This window comes from Heptranchias perlo, chromosome 39 (assembly GCF_035084215.1).
Source record: "Heptranchias perlo isolate sHepPer1 chromosome 39, sHepPer1.hap1, whole genome shotgun sequence".
NCBI classification, from domain to species: Eukaryota; Metazoa; Chordata; class Chondrichthyes; order Hexanchiformes; family Hexanchidae; genus Heptranchias; species Heptranchias perlo.
The window spans coordinates 16,382,479-16,395,193 of NC_090363.1; the positions used below are offsets into that span (position 1 = coordinate 16,382,479).

The 12,715-nt window shown below is 44.6% G+C and overlaps 1 protein-coding gene across 1 annotated transcript; it reads right to left on the reverse strand.

Moving 5' to 3' along the window:
* Positions 1–373: 373 nt before the first annotated feature.
* Positions 374–12,347, reverse strand: LOC137304948 (probable G-protein coupled receptor 139). The gene is made up of 2 exons (XM_067973728.1): positions 12,278–12,347; positions 374–1,278 (listed from the first exon to the last, which is right to left on the reverse strand). Exons 1-2 carry the CDS (start codon positions 12,345–12,347, stop codon positions 374–376), a joined length of 975 nt encoding a protein of 324 aa, XP_067829829.1.
* Between the last annotated feature and the right edge of the window lie 368 nt (positions 12,348–12,715).

A 12,715-nucleotide genomic window follows, 5' to 3' on the forward strand; every position in this document is an offset into this window, starting at 1 on the left:
GGGACTAGCTAGCAGTTTGAACAGATAACTACATGTGTTTCTGACGGAAGGAGGAGTTGAGGGCTGTGTTAAGGAAACCTGTGGTTCGGTTTAGATCAGTCAAAAGCAACATATATGTTTGGCTAATTGATTATATTCGGTTCTGAAAAATTGTTATGTGTTTGTTCTAATCTGATACCGCCTGTCTTACGCTATAGGCAAAAGTTAATATTACCCCAAGCAACTTTGATGTCATACAGTATGATGTCTAATATGGGGACCAGATCGCAGCTCCCATTGTTATTGGAGATTCCTGTGTGTATAGGTCAATCGAACAACTTGTGTTCGGTTCCAATGGATGTAATTGCATTTTAGTTCTGTGAAGCCATTAAATTCATTTGATTAAATTAGTGACGAAAGCCAGGGGGCGCTTAATCACACTCTTCAATTCCTCTCTGAATTTACTCTGGGACACTGCATAAATAAACGTATTTGTGCAAGAACTCAAACTCTCAAGCATATAACCGGATTGTTCCATAATGGTGAAAGAGTCGTTGTAATCTTGTTTAAAGAACTGAATGTCAATAAAGTGCACACATATGAAAAATACGAAAATTACCATCCACAACATTATAAAATTGCCAGATATGGCAAGCAGTAAAATTATCGATTTCTTTCTATTTTCCGTCTCTGGATCCTTTTGATTCTCACCATTGTTGTTTTGTCGGAGTCCCCTCCTCACTCTATTCGCCACTACAATGTGCCTGATGGTCAGAGCATTGAGCAATAAAATCAAAACAAATGGAAGAAACGGGGTTAAAATTGTTTCCAACGTCAAAAATGCTACCCATATGGGTAATGTATAGAAGCTGGATTTTACATTGCAGGACCACGGTACATTGTCAATTATTTCCCGAGGTTCATATACAAAGTAGATTGGAACACTTTCTAAAACGGCCAAGGAACACACCACTGCTATAACCACAGCCGCAGTTTTTTCGGTGCAATATTTTGTTCGTAACTTTTGGCAACAAATGGCCACAAATCGATCAAAGGTGAAAGCGACAGTTAACCAGACAGAACAATCAATTGAAACAAAAACCAGGGCGATATTAAGACTACAAATAGGAGTGTAGTTCAGGAATGAATTTGGGAAATAAGCATCTTTAATCTCATAAAGGATTACTTCAAATATCATAACCATTAGATCCGCCGCTGCCATGGCCACCAGGTAACGGGTGATGCATTTGGAGAGGCCGCATCTTCCTCGGGAGAGAATCACAATTGTCACCAAATTAGCTGCAAAAAGAAGGAAATTAAATTCCTTACTCTCCTTATATTGGGAGGGTGATCAATCGACAATATTTTGGATGAAAATTAATAGATGTTTTACTTGTCGCTCAAAACTGACTCTTTCTCCCACCCTATCGGATAAGCTTCGTGATTCTGAAAAGCTCCATTTCTTTATGGGTGTATGTCGCTAACTTATTGTCTCAGTTAATTCAAAAGAAAAGAAAGTGCTGCAGTGAAATACAAGGGACGATTTTCAACTCTTCACCCGACCAAAAATGGCCTTTTCCAACTGGCGCCCGTGGTAGAATCCGCACGATTTTCATTTCCATTGAATTCAACAGGAAAAAGTTTCGGGCTGGGTGCAAGAAGGGCGGTCGATTTAATCATCTTTGTCCCTTCATTCAAATCGTGGGGTAACTTTCCTGCTCGAAAACCGGCGTGGCATATCCAATGGTGGCCTAAGGCGGACGGCCCAAATCTAACGCCGGTTTTAAGCCAAATGTCAAGTTGAAAATGTCCCCCACTATACCCTCATTTCAAATATCCCCAATAATCATGCAATGTAGCTTTCAGTGTGATAACACGATTGTGACTGCAATATTGTTTCTTTTTGTTTTCTGGAAGCAGATGAAATCTATTACCAGGTAATCTCCCTGTGCTTTATCTCAGCAAATAACCATAAGATTTCTCAGCGACACATCGTTACATGTGCATAACATAATAGCAAACATTTCATTTTGTATTATGCCCCAACTATGTACTGCCGAAAACGCTTACATCAAAGCAGCCGGTTAAAGGCAGGAGTTATCTCGGGTCTAAGCATGGGCAGAGGAAATTTTGGAGATACATTAGCGTTGTGTCTGGTAAAAGAAATAAATCACAGTAATTATTAGAAACGTGGACGTTGGCAGGCATCTGATGCAGACATTTAATGCGCATTTTTAATTGAGTTTATTAGTAAACAGGATGCTCTGGAAAGAATGACTTTGCAAACAAGAGCAGGTTTGTCTTGGACAGTAATGCACGGACCGCCCGTTATCAGCCCGCTCGATATTCAGTTTCTTAGACTAATGGATCTCGGGAGGGGCGTATAACAGGCAGCCCATGTCACACTTCCCAAGAATCTTTACCCACAGATGGCTGTGGCTACATGAGTAGTCCTCCTTAAATTATTTCTCAACTATTTAACCTGGGTGTACTTCAAACTGTTTATTTTAATCCAGGTATATTTATTGCCCCGGTTTGTCTACAAGTAAACTGTACTTTGGCGATCACAGTGAGCCGAATAATGTAAAAAGCATTAGCTCTTGTCTCAGGTCCAAATCCCTGTTAGGAGTGGAATAAGCTTTGCGCATGGTGGCGTGTACAAACATGGAACTGAAAATCCCTGTGACAACAACCCATATTCCAATGCATCCATGCCCTGTTTTGGGCTTGATTTATGACGCAATTTTCTCCTTCCTTCGGTTTTTGTGAATAAAAATATTTTTTAAATATCTATTGATGGATTAAAGTCCATTATTGATTTGAACTATTTATCTCTTGGTTTATTAATGGGGAAGGAAGGACCAGTAGCAAAGAGGGTAATTTTCACCTTTGCCCCCAGGCAGACAATCTGAAGAATGGAACATCTGCCCATTGTAAAGCCCACCCGAATTTCATCCCATTGTTGAAGGTGGGAACTACCCTACAGAACTGCCAGCAACATTGTTGAGTAGAATTTCTGGGGAGGGATCTGCCGATCTCCTGTGATAACTTCACCCCTCTACACTGTTCCCCCAGATATCTAGGGTCTTCTATCGAGGCTGAGGCAGGACATCGGGAGAAGACCCGCGGAAATTCTAGTGCTCTCACTCTATTGTGCAGCGGGCACAGAGTGAACAACTTGGGAGTTTGGTCAGTGTGGGAGTTCGGTGAAGTGGGGGAAGGAGGTGTTGCTTTGCTTTGCTTGTCCTAACTTATTCCGCAGAGCGGTGGCGGATCTGAGCAGCAGCAGACCAAGGCCCGAGAGCGGGGATAAAAGCAACAGCAGACCCGAGGCCCGAGAGCGGGGATAAAAGCAGCAGCAGGCCTGCAACAAGAAGAGAAAACTGCAGTGTGAGGTCAGAGGTGAGGCAGGTAAGTGATTGGTAATGACTGTGGGCTCAGTTTTAAGTTAACATATAGCATATAACTAAATTTTGAAAACTAAACTTAATTTAATTAATTTAATAAATTAAACGAGGTAAATAATTTGATTAACACTAAATTAATTAATTAAATAAATAAAATAATGGGAGAACAGGAGATGTGTTGCTGCTGCAATATGTGGGAGCTTGTGGACATTTTTGTAAAAAGGAAGGTGGTTGTGTAGACCACACTATAGTTAGGGGGATAGACACTATTCTCTGCAGCCAGGAGCATGAGTCCCAAATGCTATGTTGCCTACTCGGTGCCAGAGTTAAGGATGTCTCATCCGGGCTGGAGAAGAACATGGAGTGGGAGGGGGAAGATCCAGTTCTTGTGGTCCACGTAGGTACCAACGGCATAGGTAGGACGAAGAAAAAGGTTCTACTGAGAGAGTTTGAGCAGCTAGGGACTAAATTAAAAAGCAGAACCATAAAGGTGGTATTCTCTGGATTATTACCTCAGCCACGAGCAAATTGGCACAGGGTAAATAGGATCAGGGAGATGAATGCGTGACTCAAAGATTGGTGTGGGAGAAGTGGGGTTCGATTCGTGGGGCACTGGTACCAGTACTGGGGAAAGAGGGAGATGGTCCGTTGGGACAGACTACACCTGAACCATGCTGAGACCAGAGTTCTAGCGAATTGAATAACTAGGGAGGTAGATAGGGCTTTAAACTAAATAAGGGGGGGGGGGGGGAGGGACCCGGTTAAGAGGAATCTAGAATGCTAAAGAGAAAAGACAAGGAAGCCGTGCAGGAAAGTGATTGGGGTAAGGATAACCAGATTGCGTCAGGAAGGGATGGAGCATACAAACAAAAGAGTGCACTAACAAATAGGGACTGGGTAAGAAAAAATGGTATTAAGGCAAATAGGGCCATAGGACAAAAAAATGTTATTATATCTAAAAATGTTAAAAAGACAAATCTAAAGGCACTGTATCTGAATGCACAAAGCATCCGAAATAAGGTACATGAATTAACAGTGCAAATAGATGGAAAGGGATATGATATAATTACGATTACGGAGACATGGCTGCAGGGTGACCAAGGCTGGGAGCTGAATATCCAAGGGTATTCGATTTTTAGGAAGGACAGGCAAGAAGGAAAAGGAGGTGGGGTAGCGTTGTTATTAAAGGATGAAATCAGAGCAATAGTGAGAAAGGATATTGGCTCAGAAAATCACGATGTAGAATCAGTCTGGGTGGAGTTAAGAAGCACCAAGGGGCAGAAAACACTGGTGGGAGTTGCCTATAGGCCTCCAAACAGTAGTGGTAATGTAGGGGATGGAATCAAACAGGAAATTAGAGATACATGTAACAAAGGTACTACAGTAATCATGGGTGACTTTAATCTACATATAGATTGGCCAAACCAAATTAGCAATAATACTGTGGAGGATGAATTCCTGGAGTGTGTACGAGATTGTTTTTTAGACCAGTACATTGAGGAGTCAACTAGGGAACAGGCTATCCTAGATTGGGTATTGTGCAATGAGAAGGGGTGAATTAGTAAAATTGTTTTGCGAGGTCGTTTTGGAAAGAGTGTCCATAACACGATAGAATTCTTCATTAAGATGGAAAGTGAAGTTGTCCAATCCGAACCTAAGGTCCTAAATCTAAACAAAGGAAACTACGAAGGTATGAGGAGTGAGCTGGCTGTGATATATTGGGAAGCTTCATTAAAAGGCATGACGGTGGATAGCCAATGGCTAACATTTAAGAAAAAATACATGAATTGCAAGAGTTATACATTCCTTTCTGGTGCAAAAACACAAAAAGAAAAGCGGTCCAACCATGGCTAACAAAAGAAATTAAGGATAGTATTAGATCCAAAGAGGAGTCATATAAAGTTGCCAGAAAAAGTAGCAAGCCTGAGGATTGGGAGCAGTTTAGAATTCAGCAAAAAAGGACCAAGAGATTGATTAAGAGGGGAAAAATAGAGTATGAGAGTAAACTTGCACGGAACATAAAAGCAGACTGCAAAAGCTTCTACAAGTATGTAAAAAGAAAAAGATTAGTGAAGACAAATGTAGGTCCCTTATTGTCAGAAACTGGAGAATTTATAATGGGGAACAAGGAAATGGCAGAGCAATTAAACAAATACTTCGGTTCTGTCTTCACGGAAGAGGACACAAATAACTTCCCAGAAATGCTAGGGAACCAAGGTTCAAGTGAGAAGGAGGAATTAAAGGAAATTAGTATTCGTAAAAAAATAGTGCTGGAGAAATTAATGGGATGAAAGCCAATAAATCCCCAGGGCCTGATAATCTGCATCCCAGAGCACTAAAAGAGGTAGCCGTGGAAATAATGGATGCATTGGTTGACGTCTTCCAAAATTCTATAGATTATGGAACAGTTCCTGCAGATTGGAGGGTGGCAAATTTAACCCCACTATTTAAAAAGGGAGGGAGAGAGAAAACAGGGAATTACAGACCGGTTAGCCTAACATCAGTTGTAGGGAAAATGCTAGAGTCTATTATAAAGGATGTGATAACAGGACACTTAGAAAATATCAACGGGATTAGACAAAGACAACATGGATTTATGAAAGGGAAATCGTGTTTGACAAACCTACTGGAGTTTTTTGAGGATGTAACTGGTAGAATAGATAAGGGAGAACCGGTGGATGTGGTGTGTTTGGATTTTCAGAAAGCCTTTGATAAATTCGCACAGAAGAGGTTAGTTTTTTTTTATTCGTTCACGGGATGTGGGCGTCGCTGGCGAGGCCGGCATTTATTGCCCATCCCTAATTGCCCTCGAGAAGGTGGTGGTGAGCCGCCTTCTTGAACCGCTGCAGTCCGTGTGGTGACGGTTCTCCCACAGTGCTGTTAGGAAGGGAATTCCAGGATTTTGACCCAGCGACAATGAAGGAACGGCGATATATTTCCAAGTCGGGATGGTGTGTGACTTGAAGGGGAACGTGCAGGTGGTGTTGTTCCCATGTACCTGCTGCCCTTGTCCTTCTAGGTGGTCGAGGTCGCGGGTTTGGGAGGTGCTGTCGAAGAAGCCTTGGCGAGTTGCTGCAGTGCATCCTGTGGATGGTGCACACTGCAGCCACAGTGCGCCGGTGGTGAAGGGAGTGAATGTTTAGGGTGGTGGATGGGGTGCCAATCAAGCGGGCTGCTTTATCTTGGATGGTGTCGAGCTTCTTGAGTGTTGTTGGAGCTGCACTCATCCAGGCAAGTGGAGAGTATTCCATCACACTCCTGACTTGTGCCTTGTAGATGGTGGAAAGGCTTTGGGGAGTCAGGAGGTGAGTCACTCGCCGCAGAATACCCAGCCTCTGACCTGCTCTCGTAGCCACAGTATTTATATGGCTGGTCCAGTTAAGTTTCTGGTCAATGGTGACCCCCAGGATGTTGATGGTGGGGGATTCGGCGATGGTAATGCCGTTGAATGTCAAGGGGAGGTGGTTAGACTCTCTCTTGTTGGAGATGGCCATTGCCTGGCACTTATCTGGCGCGAATGTTACTTGCCACTTATCAGCCCAAGCCTGGATGTTGTCCAGGTCTTGCTGCATGCAGGCTCGGACTGCTTCATTATCTGAGGGGTTGCGAATGGAACTGAACACTGTGCAGTCATCAGCGAACATCCCCATTTCTGACCTTATGATGGAGGGAAGGTCATTGATGAAGCAGCTGGGCCTAGGACACTGCCCTGAGGAACTCCTGCAGCAATGCCCTGGGGCTGAGATGCTTGGCCTCCAACAACCACTACCATCTTCCTTTGTGCTAGGTATGACTCCAGCCACTGGAGAGTTTTCCCCCTGATTCCCATTGACTTCAATTTTACTAGGGCTCCTTGGTGCCACACTCGGTCAAATGCTGCCTTGATGTCAAGGGCAGTCACTCTCACCTCACCTCTGGAATTCAGCTCTTTTGTCCATGTTTGGACCAAGGATGTAATGAGGTCTGGATCCGAGTGGTCCTGGCGGAACCCAAACTGAGCATCGGTGAGCAGGTTATTGGTGAGTAAGTGCCGCTTGATAGCACTGTCGACGACACCCTCCATCACTTTGCTGATGATTGAGAGTAGACTGATGGGGCGGTAATTGGCCGGATTGGATTTGTCCTGCTTTTTGTGGACAGGACATACCTGGGCAATTTTCCACATTGTCGGGTGGATGCCACTGTTGTAGCTGTACTGGAACAGCTTGGCTAGAGGCGCAGCTAGTTCTGGAGCACAAGTCTTCAGCACTACAGCTGGGATGTTGTCGGGGCCCATAGCCTTTGCTGTATCCAGTGCACTCAGCCGTTTCTTGATATCACGTGGAGTGAATCGAATTGGCCGAAGACTGGCTTCCGTGATGGTGGGGATATCGGGAGGAGGCTGAGATGGATTATCCACTCGGCACTTCTGGCTGAAGATGGTTGCAAACGCTTCAGCCTTATCTTTTGCACTCACGTGCTGGACTCCGCCATCATTGAGAATGGGGATGTTTGCAGAACCTCCTCCTCCCGTTAGTTGTTTAATTGTCCACCACCATTCACGACTGGATGTGGCAGGACTGCAGAGCTTTGATCTGATCCGTTGGTTGTGGAATCGCTTAGCTCTGTCTATAGCATGTTGCTTCCGCTGTTTAGCATGCATGTAGTCCTGAGTTGTAGCTTCACCAGGTTGGCACCTCCTTTTTAGGTACGCCTGGTGCTGCTCCTGGCATGCTCTTCTACACTCCTCATTGAACCAGGGTTGATCCCCTGGCTTGTTGGTAATGGTAGAGTGAGGAATATGCCGGGCCATGAGGTTGCAGATTGTGCTGGAATACAATTCTGCTGCTGCTGATGGCCCACAGCGCCTCATGGATGCCCAGTTTTGAGCTGCTAGATCTGTTCTGAATCTATCCCATTTAGCACGGTGGTAGTGCCACATAACACGTTGGATGGTGTCCTCAGTGCGAAGACGGGATTTCATCTCCACGAGGACTGTGCGGTGGTCACTTCTGCCGATACTCTCATGGACAGATGCATTTGCGACAGGTAGATTGGTGAGGACGAGGTCAAGTAAGTTTTTCCCTCGTGTTGGTTCGCTCACCACCTGCCGCAGGCCCAGTCTAGCAGCTATGTCCTTCAGGACTCGGCCAGCTCGGTCAGTAGTGGTGCTACCGAGCCACTCTTGGTGATGGACATTGAAGTCCACCAGCCAGAGTACATTTTGTGCCCATGCTACCCTCAGTGCTTCCTCCAAGTGGTGTTCAACATGGAGGAGGACTGATTCATCAGCTGAGGGAGGACGGTAGGTGGTAATCAGCAGGAGGTTTCCTTGCCCATGTTTGACCTGATGCCATGATATTTCATGAGGTCCAGAGTCAATGTTGAGGACTCCCAGGGCCACTCCCTCCTGACTGTATATCACTGTACCGCCACCTCTGGTGGGTCTGTCCTGCCGGTGGGACAGGACATACCCAGGGATGGTGATGGAAGAGTCTGGGACGTTGGCTAAAAGATATGATTCTGTGAGTATGGTTATGTCAGGCTGTTGCTTGACTGGTCTGTGGGACAGCTCTCCCAATTTTGGCACAAGTCCCCAGATGTTAGTGAGGAGGACCTTGCAGGGTCGACTGGGCTTGGTGTTTTGCCGTTGTCGTGTCCGGTGCCTAGTGGTCCGATGCCGGGTGGTCCGTCCGGTTTTATTCTTATTATAACTTTTCGTCGCGAGATTTTACAACTGAGTGGCTTGCTGGGCCATTTCAGAGGGCAATTAAGAATCAACCACATTGCTGTGGGTCTGGAGTCACATATAGGCCAGACCGGGTAAGGGCGGCAGGCTTCCTTCCCTAAAGGACATTAGTGAACCAGATGGGTTTTTACGACAATCCGGTAGTTTCATGGCCATCATTACTGATACTAGTATTTTAATTCCAGATTTTTATTTAATTAATTGAATTTAATTAATTGAATTTAAATTCGCCAGCTACCGTGGCGGGATTTGAACTCATGACTCGGCGATTTTAGTCCAGGCCTCTGGATTACTAGCCCAGTAACATAACCACTATGCTACCGTACCCGGTGTGCAAAATTAAAGCGCATGAGATTTGTGGTAATATACTGGCATAGATTGAAAATTGGTAACAGACAGGAAACAGAGAGTAAGAATGAATGGGTCTTTTTCGGGGTGGCAGGCAGTGACCAGTGGGGTACCACAGGGATCAGTGCTTGGACCTGAGCTATTCACAATATATATGAATGATTTGGATGAGGGAACCAAATGTAATATTTCCAAGTTTGCTGATGACATAAAACTAGGTGGGATTGTGAGTTGTGAGGAGGGTGCAAAGAGGCTTCAAGGCGATTTAGACAAATTGAGTGGGTGGGCAAATACATGGCCGATGCAGTATAACGTGGATAAATGTGAAGTTATCCCCTTCGGAAGGAAAAACAGAAAGGCAGAGTATTATTTAAATGGTGATAGATTGGGAAATGTTGATGTACAAAGGGACTTGGGTGTCCCTGTACACCAGCCATTGGAAGCAAACATGCAGGTTCAGCAAGCAGTTAGGAATGCAAATGGTATGTTGGCCTTCATTGCAAGGGGATTTCAGTACAGGTGCAAAGATGACTTTCTGCAGCTATACAGGCTTTGGTGAGACCGCACCTGGAGTATTGTGTGCAGTTTTGGTTTCCTTACCTAAGAAAGGATTTACTTGCCATAGAGGGAGTGCAGTGAAGGTTCACCAGACTGATTCCTGGGATGGCAGGACTGTCGTATGAGGAGAGATTGGGTCAACTAGGCCTGTATTCACTCGAGTATTGAAATGTATACAATTCTGATGGCTGGACAGACTGCAGGGAGGATGTTTCCCCTGGCTACGGGGTCCAGAACGAAGGGTCACAGTCTCAGGATATGGGGCAGGACAATTCGGACTGAGATGAGGAGAAATTTCTTCATTCAGAGTGTAGTGAACCTGTGGAATTCTCTACCACAGAAGGCTGTGGAGGCCAAGTCACTGAATATATGTAAGAAGGAGCTGGATAGATTTCTAGACAGAAAAGGCATCAAGGGGTATGGGGAGAGAGCGGGAATATGGTATTGAGATAGAGGATCAGCCATGATCATATTGAATGGCGGAGCAGGCTCGAAGGGCCGAATGACCTACTCCAGACCCTGTTTTCTATGTTTCTATTTCGACCATGCAAAGGAAACTTGGGACAGATTGTAATCTTTATCACCTGGAAATTAAACATCGCCCAATTATGTTTGGTAGAAATCCGTCTTGGACAGTAACGTTGAACGGGTTGTACCGGATGGAACAGGTGTTATACACCCTCAGTGAAGCTTAATTTCAGACAGGGAGCATAACCGGAGGCAGACATCAGACCGCCCGTTTCCCGCTACCGCCTGAGACCAATTTCTACCCCTATATAAAAATGAAAATCTGACGGTCATGATCACAGGCGGTAACAGAACCCGCCGGATTTTCCTTCCATTGAATGTAATGGAAGACAATCTGCTGTTTTTTTAAGGAAGTGTTATCCTCCCAGGAGGAACTAAAATCTATCCCATGGTTACTGGAGAAATCACCAAGTACAGCAACTTGGCTTTAGAATTACAACAGCACAGCAATAGTTGGACTCGCTTTAGCATCACTTGTCTGACTTTGCTTTGCGGACTCACAACACTAACTGGCTCCAGCTTAACGCAGCATAATATATCACACAGTTTCAGAATCGCGCCTTTCAGGATTGCACAATAAGCACAAAATTTCCGACTATTTGCCAGCGGCCAATGAGCTCGCCCAGCACCAACACATAGGGGCCACTGCTCCCACGGTTTTCCATATCTAGTAACAATGACAATTCTTTGCTTCAGATGCAACTCGGAAAATTAGTGACCATGAGGGTGAGATTGGTCTGGGGCAGAAACTCAAAACAGGCGATAGCGAATTGGCAGCCCGTTTTATCCAAATTTCCTTTCCATTGACGGCCTGCCCACCAGAAATTCCTACCACCGCTCCACTAAGGCGATGCAAAATGACCAGGTGGCAAAGACCAAAATCTACAACATAGTTATGGTATAAATGTGCTGAAAGCTTCGACTTGCACCCAAATTAGGTTGTGCTCGTAAGCCTGTGCCAGATGTAAGGGGTGCAATTGGACTTTGCCAGTAGCTTGTAACAAGCTCGTAGCGAATTAGCTGCCCATTTTACACTGCGCCTGATTTTTACTTCCATTGATTTCAATGGAAAGGAACCTCAGACTCGGTGTAAAATGAGTTGCCCATTCGCTCTGAGCCCACTTCGCGCTACTGGTGAGGACCAATGTCAGCTCCTGAAGCTCGATTTCTGGCATTGTCTAAGTGATGCTGGCGAGCTGCAGACGCCAGAAGAGCGGGAATCAGCCGGCTCCTGTGCTGATCTGGCCAGCCGGTTGGGTCTGGCGGCGGGATGCAATCCCAGGCGGGCTTTGATAAGGTAATAGTGGAACAGAGTCTTTTTGTGGGCCCGAGAGGAGCTCTCCTGTTTCTCCTGAGCCCACAAAAATAAAAAGTGAAAATCTTCTGAATGATTTTTGAGCAACCTCCAGGGGCCCCTTTCAGAATTGCTGATTTGGCCACTCGATCCGAAACGAATACTTGCCACAGACACAAACTATAAGACTGTCTTTAAAGAAGAAGTCATCCTCACTAAATTGCTGAATTCATCCCGTCAGAGTAAATTGTGCTCCCTGATAGGTTGTTACATTAACAATATGACGGAAAATTGGAGACTTTTGAATGCCGTTAATCAGTGTCTACAAATCAAACACATCAAAATAAACAGACAATATCATTACACCGACAATAGATTCAGTGATAAGTAAAACACTGTTAAAGATGAATATTAAATGATCATAAAAAAGCTTACCAGGAACACCAATCACTGCAAGAATAGGGTAGTAGATGTTTTCTATCTGTATTATAACCGGCAGTCCCATTTTCGGAGAGAAACGACGTTTTCTGTTAGTGTTATAGACTGGCAGATCTTCTGCTTTCAAAATAAGGTCTTATTTATACCTGAGAGAAACCTCAAGTGACACACGAGCATTGCACAATGATTGACATTAGTTACAGTTATTTGAACGAACAGATAAAGCCGAGCTGCGTTGTCTCCTGCTGGCCAAGGATTAGGATATTTTGCAATGATATTGCCCGTTGAAAGAATAAGGAGTCGAGAATATTATTTCTATCATACGTTCCAAACAAAATATTTCGACATCTCCACTGCTACATTAATGGTACAGTCTCTTTAAGCTGATGATATTAATTTATAGGTGATGCAAGGCGTTTGATTAAAAAAAATGCA